This window comes from Vombatus ursinus, unplaced genomic scaffold (genome assembly GCF_900497805.2).
Source record: "Vombatus ursinus unplaced genomic scaffold, bare-nosed wombat genome assembly UNPS02014959.1, whole genome shotgun sequence".
Lineage (NCBI taxonomy): Eukaryota > Metazoa > Chordata > Mammalia > Diprotodontia > Vombatidae > Vombatus > Vombatus ursinus.
In genome coordinates this window covers 1,495,570-1,510,600 of record NW_020954737.1, presented here as the reverse complement: position 1 = coordinate 1,510,600, position 15,031 = coordinate 1,495,570, and the positions used below count along the sequence as shown (strand labels likewise).

General features: G+C 39.6%; 1 protein-coding gene across 2 annotated transcripts in view; it reads left to right on the top strand.

The window, feature by feature from the left end:
• Positions 1–9,813, top strand: part of LOC114030416 (solute carrier family 15 member 2-like) — a 44,764-nt gene extending 34,951 nt beyond the window's left edge. The window contains exons 15-22 of one of the 2 annotated variants that reach the window (XM_027845222.1): positions 669–803; positions 1,489–1,653; positions 2,760–2,806; positions 3,396–3,506; positions 4,273–4,369; positions 5,493–5,639; positions 7,093–7,197; positions 9,089–9,813. In XM_027845222.1, the coding sequence (XP_027701023.1) occupies positions 669–803; positions 1,489–1,653; positions 2,760–2,806; positions 3,396–3,506; positions 4,273–4,369; positions 5,493–5,639; positions 7,093–7,197; positions 9,089–9,265 (984 nt within the window). In that variant the 3' untranslated portion in view covers positions 9,266–9,813. The remainder of the gene's footprint in view (positions 1–668; positions 804–1,488; positions 1,654–2,759; positions 2,807–3,395; positions 3,507–4,272; positions 4,370–5,492; positions 5,640–7,092; positions 7,198–9,088) is intronic. The other variant, XM_027845223.1, reaches the window with a different exon arrangement.
• Positions 9,814–15,031: the final 5,218 nt, after the last annotated feature.

The following is a 15,031-nucleotide window of genomic DNA, read 5'->3' as shown; positions in this document are numbered from 1 at the left end:
CCAGCTTAATAGGACCTGTCAGAACTTGTGCTCCTCTGTCATCATTTTGAGAACTGAAGGTTACCTCCACAACAGGAGGCATCAGAATCATTTACTTTATACACTGTCCCAAAAAAACTTTAATGGTTTAAAACTACACTAAGACTTTTGGACAAGCTTTATAATGCTTTGACAGTTTATAAACTGGCACTTATCCTCATTTTCCAAAGGAACCGAGGTTCAAAGAGGCTAGATGATTTTCCTAAGATGAGAGAGCTAGTGAATGTAACCTTAACAGAAGTGAGACTTGAACCCAGGTCTTCCAACCACTTCAGAATGCTGCCTGCCTAATTCAAATCTTCCTGAATTTTTCATTTCCAGCCATTCTGATTAAACTATAAATGTATATGATGCCAATGCTAGGCACATGGATGATACATTAAACCAATAAATATCAAAGCAGAGTTGAAGATCAGGACTAAGCTCTAAATACTTACCATTCTTTTATTTGAGGGAGGGAGTGTTTGGGTATAAGTGACTTGCACAGGGTCACACAGCTAGTAAGTGTCAAGTATCTGAGGCTGGATTTGAACTTAGGTCCTCATGATCTCAAGGCCAGTGATCTATCCACTGCACCACCTAGCTGCCCCTGTTGCTTATGATTCTTGCATGTTGTTTATTGCTCTTAGGAACTGAGCCCACATCAGCCAGGAGGCAAAGAGGTTTACCTGAGGATTCTGAATCTAGCAGATGATGAAGTAAAAGTGTCATTGATGGATTATCATAACAACTCTCTCTTTCTAGATCCCATCAAGCCCTTTCAGGTGAGGGGGGGAGATGGAACCAGGATAGTTTGGGATCATACTTGCACAGTATCCCCAATTATCAGCATGGTTATTTAGAATGGCCCAGCCAAAGATCTCAAACTGTCTCCCAGTCATTGACCTTCTAAGAGCAGGAGTTCTTAATCATAGGTACATGAACTTGGATGGTGAAAAATACATCTCTATTTCAATATAATTGGTTTCCTTTATGTATTTTATGTGCTTAAAAACATTATTCTGAGAAAGAAAGGGTCCATAGGCTTCACTAGGCTGCCAAAGGGGTCCATGATACAAAAAAGGTCAAGAACTCTTGGTCTATTCACCACTTTGACAATAAGGATTGCTATCTTCATTATATCTTCACTCAAACCTATAATGATAGTGAAGATTTCTGAGTCTTCATGTCCTTCACCCCTTGTGGAATTACTCATAAAAGTAGCAAGAGACTATTTGATAGCTACCTAAGATCATAGATTTAGAGCTAAAAGAGACCCTAGAGATCATCTGGGGATATCTGGATTCCACTTCCAACCTCCTCATGTACAAATAAGGAAAATGAGACCCCGAGAAGTTATGTGATTTGGCCAAAGCTGTGCAGGCACTAAATAGAATTTGGATTCAAACCTATGCTGTCCAACTTTACAATGAAGACTCTTTACCCTGAACACATTATGTCTTTCTGCAGAAAACAACAGACCATTCTAAAATGCTCCTGACTACAGAGAGCCAGCATTTTCACTTCCAGCTACAGTATCACAACATGTCTGTTACTAGTGAGCACATCCTGGAAGAGAAGAACAGATACAGTTTGGTCATTCGTGCAGATCAAAGTGGAGTTTCCAGCATCCTGGTGAGTGTTGGTGAGGTTGACTGGCATATGTAGTGAGGTGATGGGCTCATTAATTGGGCAGAATGGCTTTTATGATTCTTCTCCCCTAGTATAAATTATTGATGGCTAAGTCTAAAGGATTAAAAAGATTTTTTTTACTCTGAATTTAATGAACAACCCTCCCTCCCCCCAAAAAAAGAGAGGGAAAAAAATTCCACATATTTCCATGGTACAAAGTAGAACAGAGAAAAGGATTATATGTGAAACCACAAGTCTCTATTACATTCAGCTTGCTAGCTTGCTTTTCTTAAAAAGTATATAATACATTCAACATGTTATTTTCAAAGCTGACCTGCTTATCTGTGTTTACTTCTGAACTTCCATTCTAATCTCTCCTCAAATAAAAAAAATCCAATACTTTGGATATTTGCTATGTCCAAAAATGTATGTTTCATTAATTACATTGAGTTTATCACTTTATCAGGAAGTGGGTGTCATGCTTCATCTATTACATTCATATACCATAATTTATTTAGCCATCTCCCAATTGATAGGCAGTCCCTTTGTTTCTAGTTCTTGATGCAACAAAAAATACTGCTATGGTGTGGAGCCAGGATGGCAGAGTAAAGGCAGGGACTTGCCTGAGTTCTCCCCCAAACTACTCTAAATACCTTTAAATAATGACCCCATGATTCTAGAATTTGTTTAGAGCAGCAGAACCCACAAAAGGAATGAAAAAATACTGCTATGAATACTTTTGTGCATTGGGATCTTTTACTTCTTTGATGTCTTTGATGGTTAGGTCTAATAGTAGTATCCTGGATCAAAGCCACAGATTAATTTGGGGGGTATAGCATTTCAGAATGGTTGGACTTTCCTATTTTTATATTGTCTCTATTTTTCTGCAGTCCTTTCAACAGTTGTCATTTTCCTTTTTTTTTTATCTTTGCTAATATAATAAGTATGAGGTGTGATCAAATAGTTTTGATTTTCATTTATCCAATTATTCATGATTCGGAGCATTTTTTTTCATATGCCTTTTGATCATTTGGGTTTCTTCCTTTGAGAATTGCCTGCTTATATCCTTTGACAATTTTCTAACTCATTTTGATTTTCCTGTGTTGTAGGTGAAGGACATGGTGACTTCAACAGCCAATGGGATGGCAGCTGTGAGGTACAAATCACTGGGAATGCCTGGGGTCCTCTTTCCCCACTGGATCATGAGCTAGGTCTGATCTGTGGGCTGTAGGTGGAGAGACCTCTGCTTGTGCTGATTAGAGATTCACTCCTGGATTGCCTAGAATGACAGGATCAACAAATATTTCCCCTGAGAGTGAAAGCACAGCAGAGAGGCAAGTTGGCTTTGAGGGGGTTAGGGCAAGGCCCAATCCCTTCACATAGTCCTGGGCCCTGTTGCCTAAATACTTCCTGCTTATATTTATCATTTCCCTCTTGCTCTGTGCTCCAAAGACAGAAAGAAAGTAGGTCAGAAATTCTTAACCTTTTTGGTATCATGAACCCATCTGGCATTCTGAAGCCTATTTATACTTTCTTAGAAGCATGTTTTTGAAGTCCTAATATAAAATACATAGGATTATAAAGAAAACCAATTCTATAGAAAATAAAGTTATCAAAACCCTTGAAAAAAAAACAAACCAAAAAATAACAAGGTCATGGATCCCAGGTTAAGAACTCCTGCATTAGGAAAGTTTTTTTCAGGGGTTTGTCTGATTCTATCGTAACAGCCTTCTGCTGACTCACAGGTTTATTAACACCTTGGATAAAGACGTTAACCTCACCTTAAGCAGAGATGTCTCCCTCAGTGTTCGTGAAGACTATGGCATCTCTGGCTACAAAACCTTGGAAAGGGGAAAGTAAGAGCCTTATCCTCATGGGAATTACTTCAACAAGATTTTATCAAACATGTGTAATGTGTATAGGTAGAAGTTTGAGGCATATCCAGAGTAATCAGGTGTGGAAAGGGACATGGATCAGGCCTTTGAGTTTTTAGATCATGTTCTTCCCACCTATATTCAAGTGAAATGGAGGAGAAGGTCCACGCCATTTTTCCCTCCTGCATACCCATAGTCCTGTAAAGACATGAGGAGACAGGAATTACTCCAGAAACCAGAGGCGAATTGTAAGCAGTACAATTATGATCGAAGCAAAGCTTGTATTCAGTGACCTATTCCCTGTGGGTAATCCTGTACATCTTGATGGTTTATTAACCAGGGCTTGCCCTTCCTAGGCCCAGCAAATTTCTGCAGCTCCTCAGCTACTTACAAACCCTACTGCAATGCCTCATGGAGATCTACTGTCCATTAAACAACTACCAGACTGAGTTTACCCCTCAGATTTGTTTAACTTAGAAAACCTTGTACCTTGACAGTGAAAATTCTACATCAAGGTGAGGAAGTGTAGTCATTATTTCCACACTTCAAAAAATTGCACTTAAATCAGTTATTGTTTTTGTTTTTATTACATTATTATTTTAATCACATTGAGAGAGAAATCACTTATTTTTATTGCATTATTATTTAAATCACAGAGAGAGAGAGAAGAGGGAGGGAGAGAGATGTCCAATTTTTTGAGGCGTAGTGTAGTTTTGAATTTGAGGTTCTTCTTTTGTTCTTTCTCCAGATATCATCATGTGCAGTGTAGAACAGAAGACAAGGACTTCTCCTTGGACCTGGGACTACTTGACTTTGGTGCAGCATATGTAGTTGCTATTACTAATGTAAGCAGCTCTCCCCCTTCTCATTTATGTCTGCCTTACCTTCACTTCCCCTCACCCAAAGAGGCTGCTTGGAAGTAGAGGATAGAATCTGTAAGCAAATCAAGAAAGATAAGATGTTACAGTCATCATTTCTGCAAGAAGCCCATTGTACTCATCCATTGGGTAAGACATCCATTGCCCAGGCTAGCCCTTGAAGGCCCACTGAGGTCTCTGTATGTTTGTACCTACTTTTAGGACTGAGAATGTAAAGAATGATGGTATTTTATAGTTCTAAGTGTAATGAAGGTTGGAAATCGGAATTCACCTTGAGTCTTCACACTCAAGTGAGACAATTTGCCCTAGTTTCAACATAGCCCCTAGAAACGGTGTTACTGTCTGGGATCTGTTTGGGTAAATTGTTGCTTCCTAAATGTGCCTTGAACAAAAGGACTCAGGTCATTTGGCTCCTTGAAACCCCTGTCCAGTGAAGTATAAGAAATGAAGTAGCTGTCTAATAATTACAAAAGGGTCAGTTTAGTTTTGGTCCATTCAAAGCTCTTGTCATGGAGGGCTGGGCAAATTGTGTATACGTGAGGAAAGGTGTGTCCTTGATTTTTAATATAGACTTCAGTTTGATTTAATTTTGTTGATGATGGCCCTGAAAGTAATAGATTGAAAATAATGAAAAGCAAGAGAAGACTGTTAATAGGGTTGGTTGAAAAGATAACAACATGGGACAGTAGGTGGCACAGTGGATAGGATACCACCCCTGGAGTCAGGAGGACCTGAGTTCAAATCCAGCCTCAGACACTTACTAGCTGTGTGACCCTGGGCACAGTCATTTAATGCCAATTGCCTTACCATAAAAGAAAAGAAAAAAAAAGATACACATTAGAAGTGTGGTTTTGTTGTTGTTGTTGTTGTTGGTTATTTCATTTATTTATTTATTTATTTGGGGCAATTGGGGTTAAGTGACTTGCCCAGGGTCACACAGTTAGTAAGTGTCAAGTGCTTGGTCTGAGGCCTGATTTGAACTCAGGTCCTCCTGACTTCAGGGCTGGTGCTCTATCCACTGCACCACCTAGCTGCCCCCAGAAGTGTTTTGCTAGTACTACTGATTGATATGTCTTCCTCTTCTGCTTAGAGTTCTGATCAGGGTCTCCAGGCATGGAAAACTGAAGATATTTCACCCAATCAAATGTCCATTGCATGGCAGTTACCACAGTACATACTGGTTACTGCAGGCGAAGTTATGTTCTCTGTCACTGGGCTTGAGTTCTCCTATGCTCAGGTAAGGTATTTTTTTAATATTATCTTTAAGTTGAATTTAATAAATATCAAATAATATAGGCATTTTCATATACATAGTAAAAAAAGAACGAGAAGATTGTACATGAAACTGCAGATCTTTAGTTTATAATAAGTCAGCTTCCCTGGCTTTCTTCAAGTCCCTGCTAAAATTTCACCTTCTACAGGAAGCCTTTCCCAATCCTTCTTCATTCTAGTGCCTTCCCCTTGTTGATTGTTTCCTTTTTAATCATATTTATTGCTTGTCTGTAGCTGTTTCCATGTTGCTGCCCACAATAGATTGAGAGTTCCTCAAGGGTAGGGACTACCCTTGGCCTTTCTTTGTATCTCCAGGGCTTAGCACAGTGCTGGGCAGGCATTTAATAAATATTTATTGACTGACTGACAAGCTTTCAAAGCTGTCTCAGGTAAGGATTTACAGAGGTAGGGGCAGCATGATTCTTGTTGTTCAGTAGTGTCTGACTCCTCCTCTGACTCCATGGACCATAGCACACCAGGCCCTTCCATTCTTCACTCTCTTTAAGTCTGTCCAAGTTCATGTACAGTGTTTCCATGGCACTATCTATCCATCTCATCCTCCATTGTCCCCTTTTCCTTTTGCCTTCAATCTTTCTTAACATCAGGGTCTTTTCTAATGAATCCTGTCTTCTCATTATGTGGCCGAAGTATTTAAGTTTCAGCTTCAGTTTTTGACTTTCCAGTGAATAGCATGAATTAATTTCTTCAAGTATTGACTGGTTTTATTTCCTTGCTGTCCAAGGGACTCTCAAAAGTCTCCTCCAGCACCACAATTTGAAAGTGTCAATTCTGTGGTGCCCAGGTTTCCTTAGCTTTGACTATATGGACCTTTGTCAGTAAGGTGATATCTCTACTTTTTAGTATGCTATCCAGATTTGCCATAGCTTTCCTTTCAAGGAGCAAGCATCTTTTAATTTCATGGCTGCCATCACCATCTGCAGTAATCTTTGAGCATAATTCAGGGAGCTGTTAATTTGAATTCTTGAGTTTCCCTAACAAGGTATAGGACACAGGCCAAGGCCCTCCTTCCTCCTAGGCCTTAGGCTCCTAACCTATGACATTGTTAGAATGGCAGCTTGGCTCCAAATGACTCTTTATAACCACAGAACCAAGCAACTCATGTACTCGGGGGAAGCCATAGTACTTGAACCGGTGTGATAGCTAAGCTTAGTGGGTACTACTTGATTTTAGAGGTTTATATCCCAGTAGAATATAAAACTCTTTGGAGGCAAGGATTATTTGATTTTTGTCTTTATGTATCCAGAACTTAACATGGTCTCTTATACATAGTAGACATTTAATAAATCCTTATTCAATGAAAAGGTTCTTGGAAAGTGGAGTAGGGGTGGGAAACCTCCTGGGGAAAATGAAGAGGCTTAGAGAAACCCTGTTTACAAGCTTCTTTGTATCTTCTGTAGGCCCCCCTCAGCATGAAGTCAGTGCTACAAGCAGCCTGGCTCCTGACAGTGGCTGTGGGGAATATCATCGTACTTATTGTGGCACAGACAAGCGCTTTGGTACAGGTATGGGTCCTATGATGACAGCAGGTCACATCCATTCCCCTAGGCACCTTCTATTATGCTATATTGCAAAGCAATTTGGCTGCATGTCTGCTGCTTAGAAAGTAGACAACTAGGGCTATGGCTGTCACTGGAAGTGAACAATGACTCCCATAGGTGTAGATGAGAACAAGCAAGGTAGCTAGAAAACATGATGAAATTGGCCCAAAAGACAACTGAGAAAGGGCTATCTTTTTAAAAAATCACGTAAGTTGATGGTCACAGAATGCCTCAGAATTGCCATAAGTATTCAACCAACGAGGACAGGAATTGGGTAGGAGGTAGGGGCAAGGAATCTATGTGGAAGTTAGGTAGAGATATGAGAATCCATTCATATGTCCACTGGAGTCCTACTCTGAGATATCATCATGGTATGGAGGGTGTTCTGAGTTCTCGAAGGTTATTCCAATAGTATAAACTCGGCAGGTGCTACTGATCTGGGAAGCTTTGAAAACAAGCCCAGAAATGACTTCCAAGGCTGCTGTCCAAGCACCAACTTAAGTTCAGAGATGCTCATCACAGTAGATGGTCATCAGGTGGTGAATTTTTGTAGCCTTAGCAACTTATTTAAACTATCTACTGAAGTGTTGAAAGGCTTCAGTGGGAACTCCTTTCATTCATGTGAATCACAATGGTGAAGAGAATACCCAGAAAGAAGAAATCACTGATCTTTGAGGCATTGAATTATGGCCATTTGAAGATGTTTGGATCAGTATAGAATTAAAAGGAGAGTTAAAAAGAACTTTTCAATGTATCTTTAGGGAAGCATGGTGTGGCTGAAAGAATTTGGATTGAGGGGTGTGGAAGGGAGAATGGGCCCAGGAGAGGGTCTCCACTGTGACGGGAACCTACTGAGAACATTTCCTTTCCTTCTCCCATGGACATCTAGTCACAGCTCTGATCCTTTGAGATCCTTGAATGAGTTATAGTTATTGATTCAGTGAGGTCAGAGCCTTCAGAGATCACCTCTCACTAATAAAAAGTAATGGCAAGAGTATACATTTTCTTACAGTATTTTCCCTCATTGATGTCCTATTCTGATATTTTAGCATCGCATATAGGTGATCTTGGAGTGATGAAGACTATGCTAGCAAAGCATAAACTCTGATTTATTTTACCAAACTATGAGGTTTTTGAATAAGAACTGATGGCAGACTATATGTCAGTCATCCAAAGACCAGCCTAGATAGGTTCAGGGACTCATCACTAGGTTGGCTATAGGGTGATGAATTTTTCTTCACCAACAACTCTAAAAGACTCTAATAAGTCATAAGAAGTTGTGATCTACATTGATATCACACTGACAATCACAGATCTTTAACATATTGAACCATATAATAGTTTACAATTTACAAAGCATTTGCCTCATTGTAATTCAGTGAGGCAGCTAATGTAAGTATTACGTAAGAGGAAACAGACTTAGGTGAAGTGATTTGTCCAAAGTCACTGAGCTGGGAATTAACTCCAGGTGTTCTGACATTAAGATATCCAGAGAAGGCAGATTTCATATCCTCCCATGGTCCTACTACTACGTATCATAGAATGAAACAAAGTTCCTTCTAATACCTAGCTAGCAACTCCTATACTGTAGTACCAGCCTGGTTAGCTTGACTTAATCCTCAGAAAAGCTAGACTTACTGTTTGTCCATTTTAATAATCATTACCTCCATCTTTGTATTAAATGATTAGCATCACAGACCTGAGTTCTCTGGAATTCCTCCCCAAGAAATCTCTGTTATGAGCGACTTTGTATGTGGCAATATGGCGCCCATACACCCAATTCTCCAGTGAACCTTGACATGTTTCCTAAGGTCTTTTTTAAATTTATTTTTTCTTTCTATCTTTCTCTCCACAGTGGGCTGAATTTATCTTGTTTTCCTGTCTCTTGCTTATTGTTTGTCTCGTCTTTTCCATCATGGGCTACTACTACATCCCTGTGAAACCAGAAGATGCTTATAATCTGGAGGACACAATGCCTTCCCATATCAAGGAGAATGCAAGAAACCTGGTGACCAAGAAAACAAAACTCTGACTGCTCCCTTAGCTCTATTCCAAGCCTTTTTTTTTAACCTGCCCTAATCAGTCTAACTCATCCCTGGTCCTGGCCCAGCCTACACCTGTCACTGAGTATCCTTCTTCCTACTGGGTTAGGTCAAAGAAGGCACCAATTTCATCAGAGACCCTCACCTGCAGCTGTCTTTCATCCTATCTCTGGGTGGAATGGGGACCTGGAATAGGGACCCATTGCATACTTGAGCAAGAAATTCAACCACTCCATACCTCAGTCCCTTCACCAATTCATGGAGAATCATACATTGTTTTGGTGAGGCTGGGACAGATGGTTACTCCTCATGTGTCTAAAAGAATGTGAAAAACATAATTTAGCATATGTTACTGTGTAACTGTGACATTCTTCTCTGTGTGAATGCATACTATCAGGGGGAAGGGAAATATGCACCTGTATTTGCCATTTGGAACATTGCCAAATGTACTTGGTCCTCTTCCTGGGCTCTGGTCATTTAACTTTGTTATGTCTAGAAACTGGACTTTTGTCAGTGCAACAGGATTGCTTGAGCCTAAATAAACTGATTTATACTAATCAAACTATAGGAGATGATTAATTTTATACAATTATTATTATTCATGAAGTCTACTAAGGATATTACTACTAATAATAGCTTGTATTTTCATAGCACTTTCCAGTTTATAACAACTCTATATGGTAGGTAAATTAACAAGTCAGAATGTTGGTTTTTTAACTTCTAATGGGGGAAAGAGTTTGAAAGAGACTAGGATGTTTCTATCCGAAGAGGCCAAAGGGGACATAAAGAGAGGAGACACCTCTTTTCCAAGTATTGCTATATAATGGAAATCATGTTAAAATAAAAGATATGCTTGGTACTCTCAGAGCCAGAGAAAGGGAAGTGGAGGGTCTTTAAGGGCATGCTGTATGAAAATCATGGGAAAATGATTAACTATCCTTTCTCCACAACACTGAACCGTAATACTTGAGTTTCCCCTCTCTGCCCCTGCCCCAGATCATGCAATATATTTGCTAATTGTCACCTTCTATTTTCAGCATTCAATACTTCTCTGTTAGCCTTTTCTCTGGATTATATCATCCCTTTTCCACTTAACCCTCGTTCAAAATAGCTTTATATTTCGGAAAACCTGTTTTGTATAGATTCCTTTAGCCATTCAATTCCGCAAGTATTTGTTAAGTATACACTGTTTGTAGGGAATGCAATGGGGATATATGTATATACGTGAAAAATACCATAGTCCCTGACTTCAAGTACTTTACAATACAGTAGGAAGATAAAGTATATAAAATAATTTATATAAGTTAGGATGTTCATAGGTGAGATTAAATTTTAAAAATGAATGTATAATTCCAGGAGGGAGGGATCACTCCTAGTTGGAAGAATTAGAAATTTTTTCCCTGTAGAGGTAATGACCTATACAATGCATGGGTTATGTGAAAGAGTCACATGATTGCCAGCGTAATAGAGTACACTCCTACCACATGCTTCTACTTAAAAAAAAAAAACCTTTAAAAAAGGAAATTGTGCCAAATCAGAATAATTAAAACTTAATATACAAGGTAAAAGTCTCATGAAATAGCATGAGATAATTTAAGTAATTAGAGCTCCTACTCAACTGTCCAAACCTAGCCTATCCACTTTTTTGGTCATAGTCACTGTTACCAACCTCACAAGCTTGTGTTTCAGAATCTGGGTGGTGGGGCCCCTGCATAGTTCCTTCACAGCAGTAATTCACTTTGATTCTCTAGCACTCCAAAAGAGGCAGAAAACATTGATTCTACATGGCCACATGAAGGTATGGAAGTGTAGTAGTGTGTGTTGGAGTGAATGGTTCAGAAGACACAATAATTAAAAAACAATTAGATGGGAAGGACTTTTATGCCTACAGGAGAGAGACTACACTAGAAACTTAGCTGGAGTCAGTCTTCTCCCCCTGGGGTTTACACTGACTTCAGAACTAGCAGGACTACCATATCCCCAAATCAAAAAGGTTGAAGATTCCTAATCTCAAGGATGTGTTTGTGTGAGAGAAGAGCAAAGCAGGAAGTGGAGAAAGGGAAGGAGGGAAACTAGAGTCAAGCTATTGTGAAATATTATTAAGATAATATAAATGTTATACAATATAAATTATATTAGTCTTCATCAACACTGAGGGAGACATCTCTGCTTAAGGTGACGTTAATGTCTTTATCCAAGGAGTTAATAAACTGGTGAGTCAGGATAAGGCTGTTAGGACAGAATCAGACAAACCCCTGGAAAAACTTCCCTAATGCAGGAGTTCTTAACCTGGGATCCATGACTTTGTTATTTTGTGTGTTTTTTTTTAATTAATTAATTTATTTTTAGTTTTCACAACCACTTCCATAAGCTTTTGAGTTTTAAATTTTCTCCTCCTCCCTCCTCACCTCCCTCCCCAAAACAACATGCAATCTGATACAGGCAATCTCATATACATTCCTATTAAACATATTTTCAATTAGTCATGTCGTAAAGAAGAATTAGAACCAATAGGAGGAATCACAAGAAAGAAGAAACTGAACAAAACAAAACAGAAGAAAGAAAAGAGCAAATAGTATCCTTTGATTTGCATTCAAACTCTAGTTCTTTCTCTGGATGTGGATAGAATTTTCCATCATGAGACTTTCGGAGTTGCCTTAGATCCTTGCATTGCTGAGAAGAGCTAAGTCTATCAATGTTAGTCATCACACAACATGGCTGTTACTGTGTACAACATTCTCCTGGTTCTGCTCACTTCACTCGGCATCAGTCTTTCCAGGTTTTTCTGAAGTCAGCCTGTTCATCATTTCTTACAGCACAATAGTATTCCATTACAATCATATACCACAACTTGTTCAACCATTCCCCAATTGATGGGCATCCCCTCAATTTACAATTCTTTGCCAGGTGGTTTTTTTTTAAATGTTTTGATAACTTTATTTTTCCATAGATTTGGGTTTTTTAATAATCCCATATATTTTATGTTATTACTTCAAAACCATGCTTCTGGGAAAGTATAAATAGGCTTCAGAATGCCAGATGGGTTCATGATACCAAAAAGGTTAAGAATTTCTGACCTACTTTCTTTCTGTCTTTGGAGCACAGAGCAAGAGGGAAATGATAAATATAAGCAGGAAGTATTTAGGCAACAGGGCCCAGGACTATGTGAAGGGATTGGGCCTTGCCCTAACCCCCTCAAAGCCAACTTGCCTCTCTGCTGTGCTTTCACTCTCAGGGGAAATATTTGTTGATCCTGTCGTTCTAGGCAATCCAGGAGTGAATCTCTAATCAGCACAAGCAGAGGTCTCTCCACCCACAGCCCACAGATCAGACTTAGATCATGATCCAGGGGGAAAAGAGGACCCCAGGCATTCCCAGTGATTTGTACCTCACAGCTGCCATCCCATTGGCTGTTGAGATTACCATGTCCTTCACCTACAGCACAGGGAAATCAAAATGAGTTAGAAAATTATCTAAGGATATAAGCAGGTAATTCTCAAAGGAAGAAACCCAAAGATCCAAGAGAGAAGGCTTAGATTCCAATTAGGTGTCCAACAATGTCACTCATAAAAACAAGAAAAAATGAATTCAACAAGTATTACAAAGGAAAATGAAACAAAATATCCCTACTGAAAAAGAATTCTGTGGAATCTCTGGAAATCAAAGAAAAATAGCAAGAAACTCTAGAAATGTTCAAAAGAAAATTTAAAAGGATAAAATAGGATGGAATTAGGTTGGTCTCTCAAATTAGAAATAATAAAAGTAAACAACAAAGTAGACAACATGGAACCGATGACAGAATTTCTCCAAAGTAGTAGAGGCTTTGAAAAGAATAACAGATTTGGACTTCTAAAAATAAGGAGGTGGAAAATTTGGGTGAAGTGAAGCAAAAGGCTATAATTTAGAATGAACTGATTCTATTTAAATCAAAGTGACTGACCTTGAAGACAGGATAAGATGTACGTAGAGTTTTGGTTCTCGCAGAAAAATATGATTAATTTTACACATCAGGACATTATGCTGTATGGAAAAAAATATTTAAGATAATTACCTAGAACATCAGAATGCAAAGAAATAAGGAAGAAAACAAGCATTTACCCTAATGACAGGGTAATGACAGGCCCTGGACACCCACCCTGTTTGAACTCGCCCTGAACTTTCCGGCATAGCCCGGTCCCCGGTGTTTGCCTCTGACCTTCATTCTCTGTTACCTCTGACCCAGCCCAGCCCTTCATCTGTTACCTCTGGACCACTCCAGACTATTTCTTATTCTTAATCCCATCTAGACCCCTCTGTTACCTTCTGGTCACCCCAGCCTATTGGCCACTCCTATACCCCATTCAAATTTTCCCACAAATCTTTTTCCCCTATAAAAAAGATAAGTCTCATCTAGCAAATGTGCTGATTCTTAAAAGTCCTGCCCGTGTCTATTGGTGAAACAATAAACCTTGTTTCTGACCAAAAGAAGGCTTGAATCGAATTCTTTTGAGGCAGAACTCACACCTTTTGCCCTAGAATTTTGGGGTTCCCAGGACCAAATGGTTTCCTGACCCGGAAACTGCCTAAGCTCAAGCCCTTCTCCAGCCAAGACCAGAAGGTATATAAGCCTTCCCTCTCTATCCGTTTCTCGCTCTGCAGTTGGGGTCACTCTCTAAGCACCTAGGAAGGCTTGGAGATGCATTTCGGGCATAAAGCTCTTAGGTTCTGGTTCAGGTTCAAGTCAGACAGTTATGAGGCTGTCTCACACCCAGCCTGATTCTCTTAAGTTCCATTTGGGTCAGACAGTTACTAGGCTGTCTCAGACCAGGCACACCTTCCACAGCATAGAAGACAGAGGTCCTATCCAGAAGTGTGTGCCCAATTAATTGGGAAAACTGTAGGTGCTTTTTGTTTCCCTGAGGCTTACTTTCTCCCTTCCCTCTACATCCTGGAATTCTGATTCATGGAGAGACTCCCTGTTCCCACAACCATGCCTTCAGGATCCTCCTTCTTTCATGGCCACAGGATCAATAAACCTTGTCTCTGACTGAAAGAAGGCTTGCAAATTCTTTCAAGGTAGGTCCCATGCCTTTTACCTTTGAATTTTGGAGTTCCCAGCACCCCTAGACTGCAACACTACTGTATTTCAGACACCGTGCCAGGTGCTTTACAATTGTCTCGTTTTATCCTCAAAACAATCCTGGGAGATAGATGCTGCTTTTCCCATTTGACAGTTAAGGAAACTGAGAGAGACAGGGGTTAAGTGCAGGGTATTACAGCTAGTGGTTGAGACCAGATTTGCAGCCTAGCGCTCTTTCCATTGAACCACCTTGTTGCTGAGTCTTTTTTTAAGTTGTGTCTGACTGTCCGTGACCCCATTTGGGTTTTCCTTGCAAAGATACTGAAGTAGTTTGCCATTTCCTTCTCCAGCTCTTTTTACAAATGAGGAACTAAGGCAAACAGGGTTAAATGACTTGCCCAGGGTCACACAGGTGGTAGGTATCTGAGGGCAAATTTGAACTCAGGTCCTCCTGATTCCAGGGCCAGCACTCCATCCACTGCTCCACCTAGCTGCCCCAAAACATGAGACAAAACAGAAAGTTATGATAATTGTTTAAGAACCAAATTTTTAAATTGTCTACACATGGCAGCTAAAAACATATAGATAGATAATCTTTCTGAACAAGTGAATTGTTCAGTTTTTTCAGTCATGTCTAAGTATCTGTGACCCCATTTGGTGTTTTCTTGGCAAAGTTACTAGAGTGGTTTGCCATTTT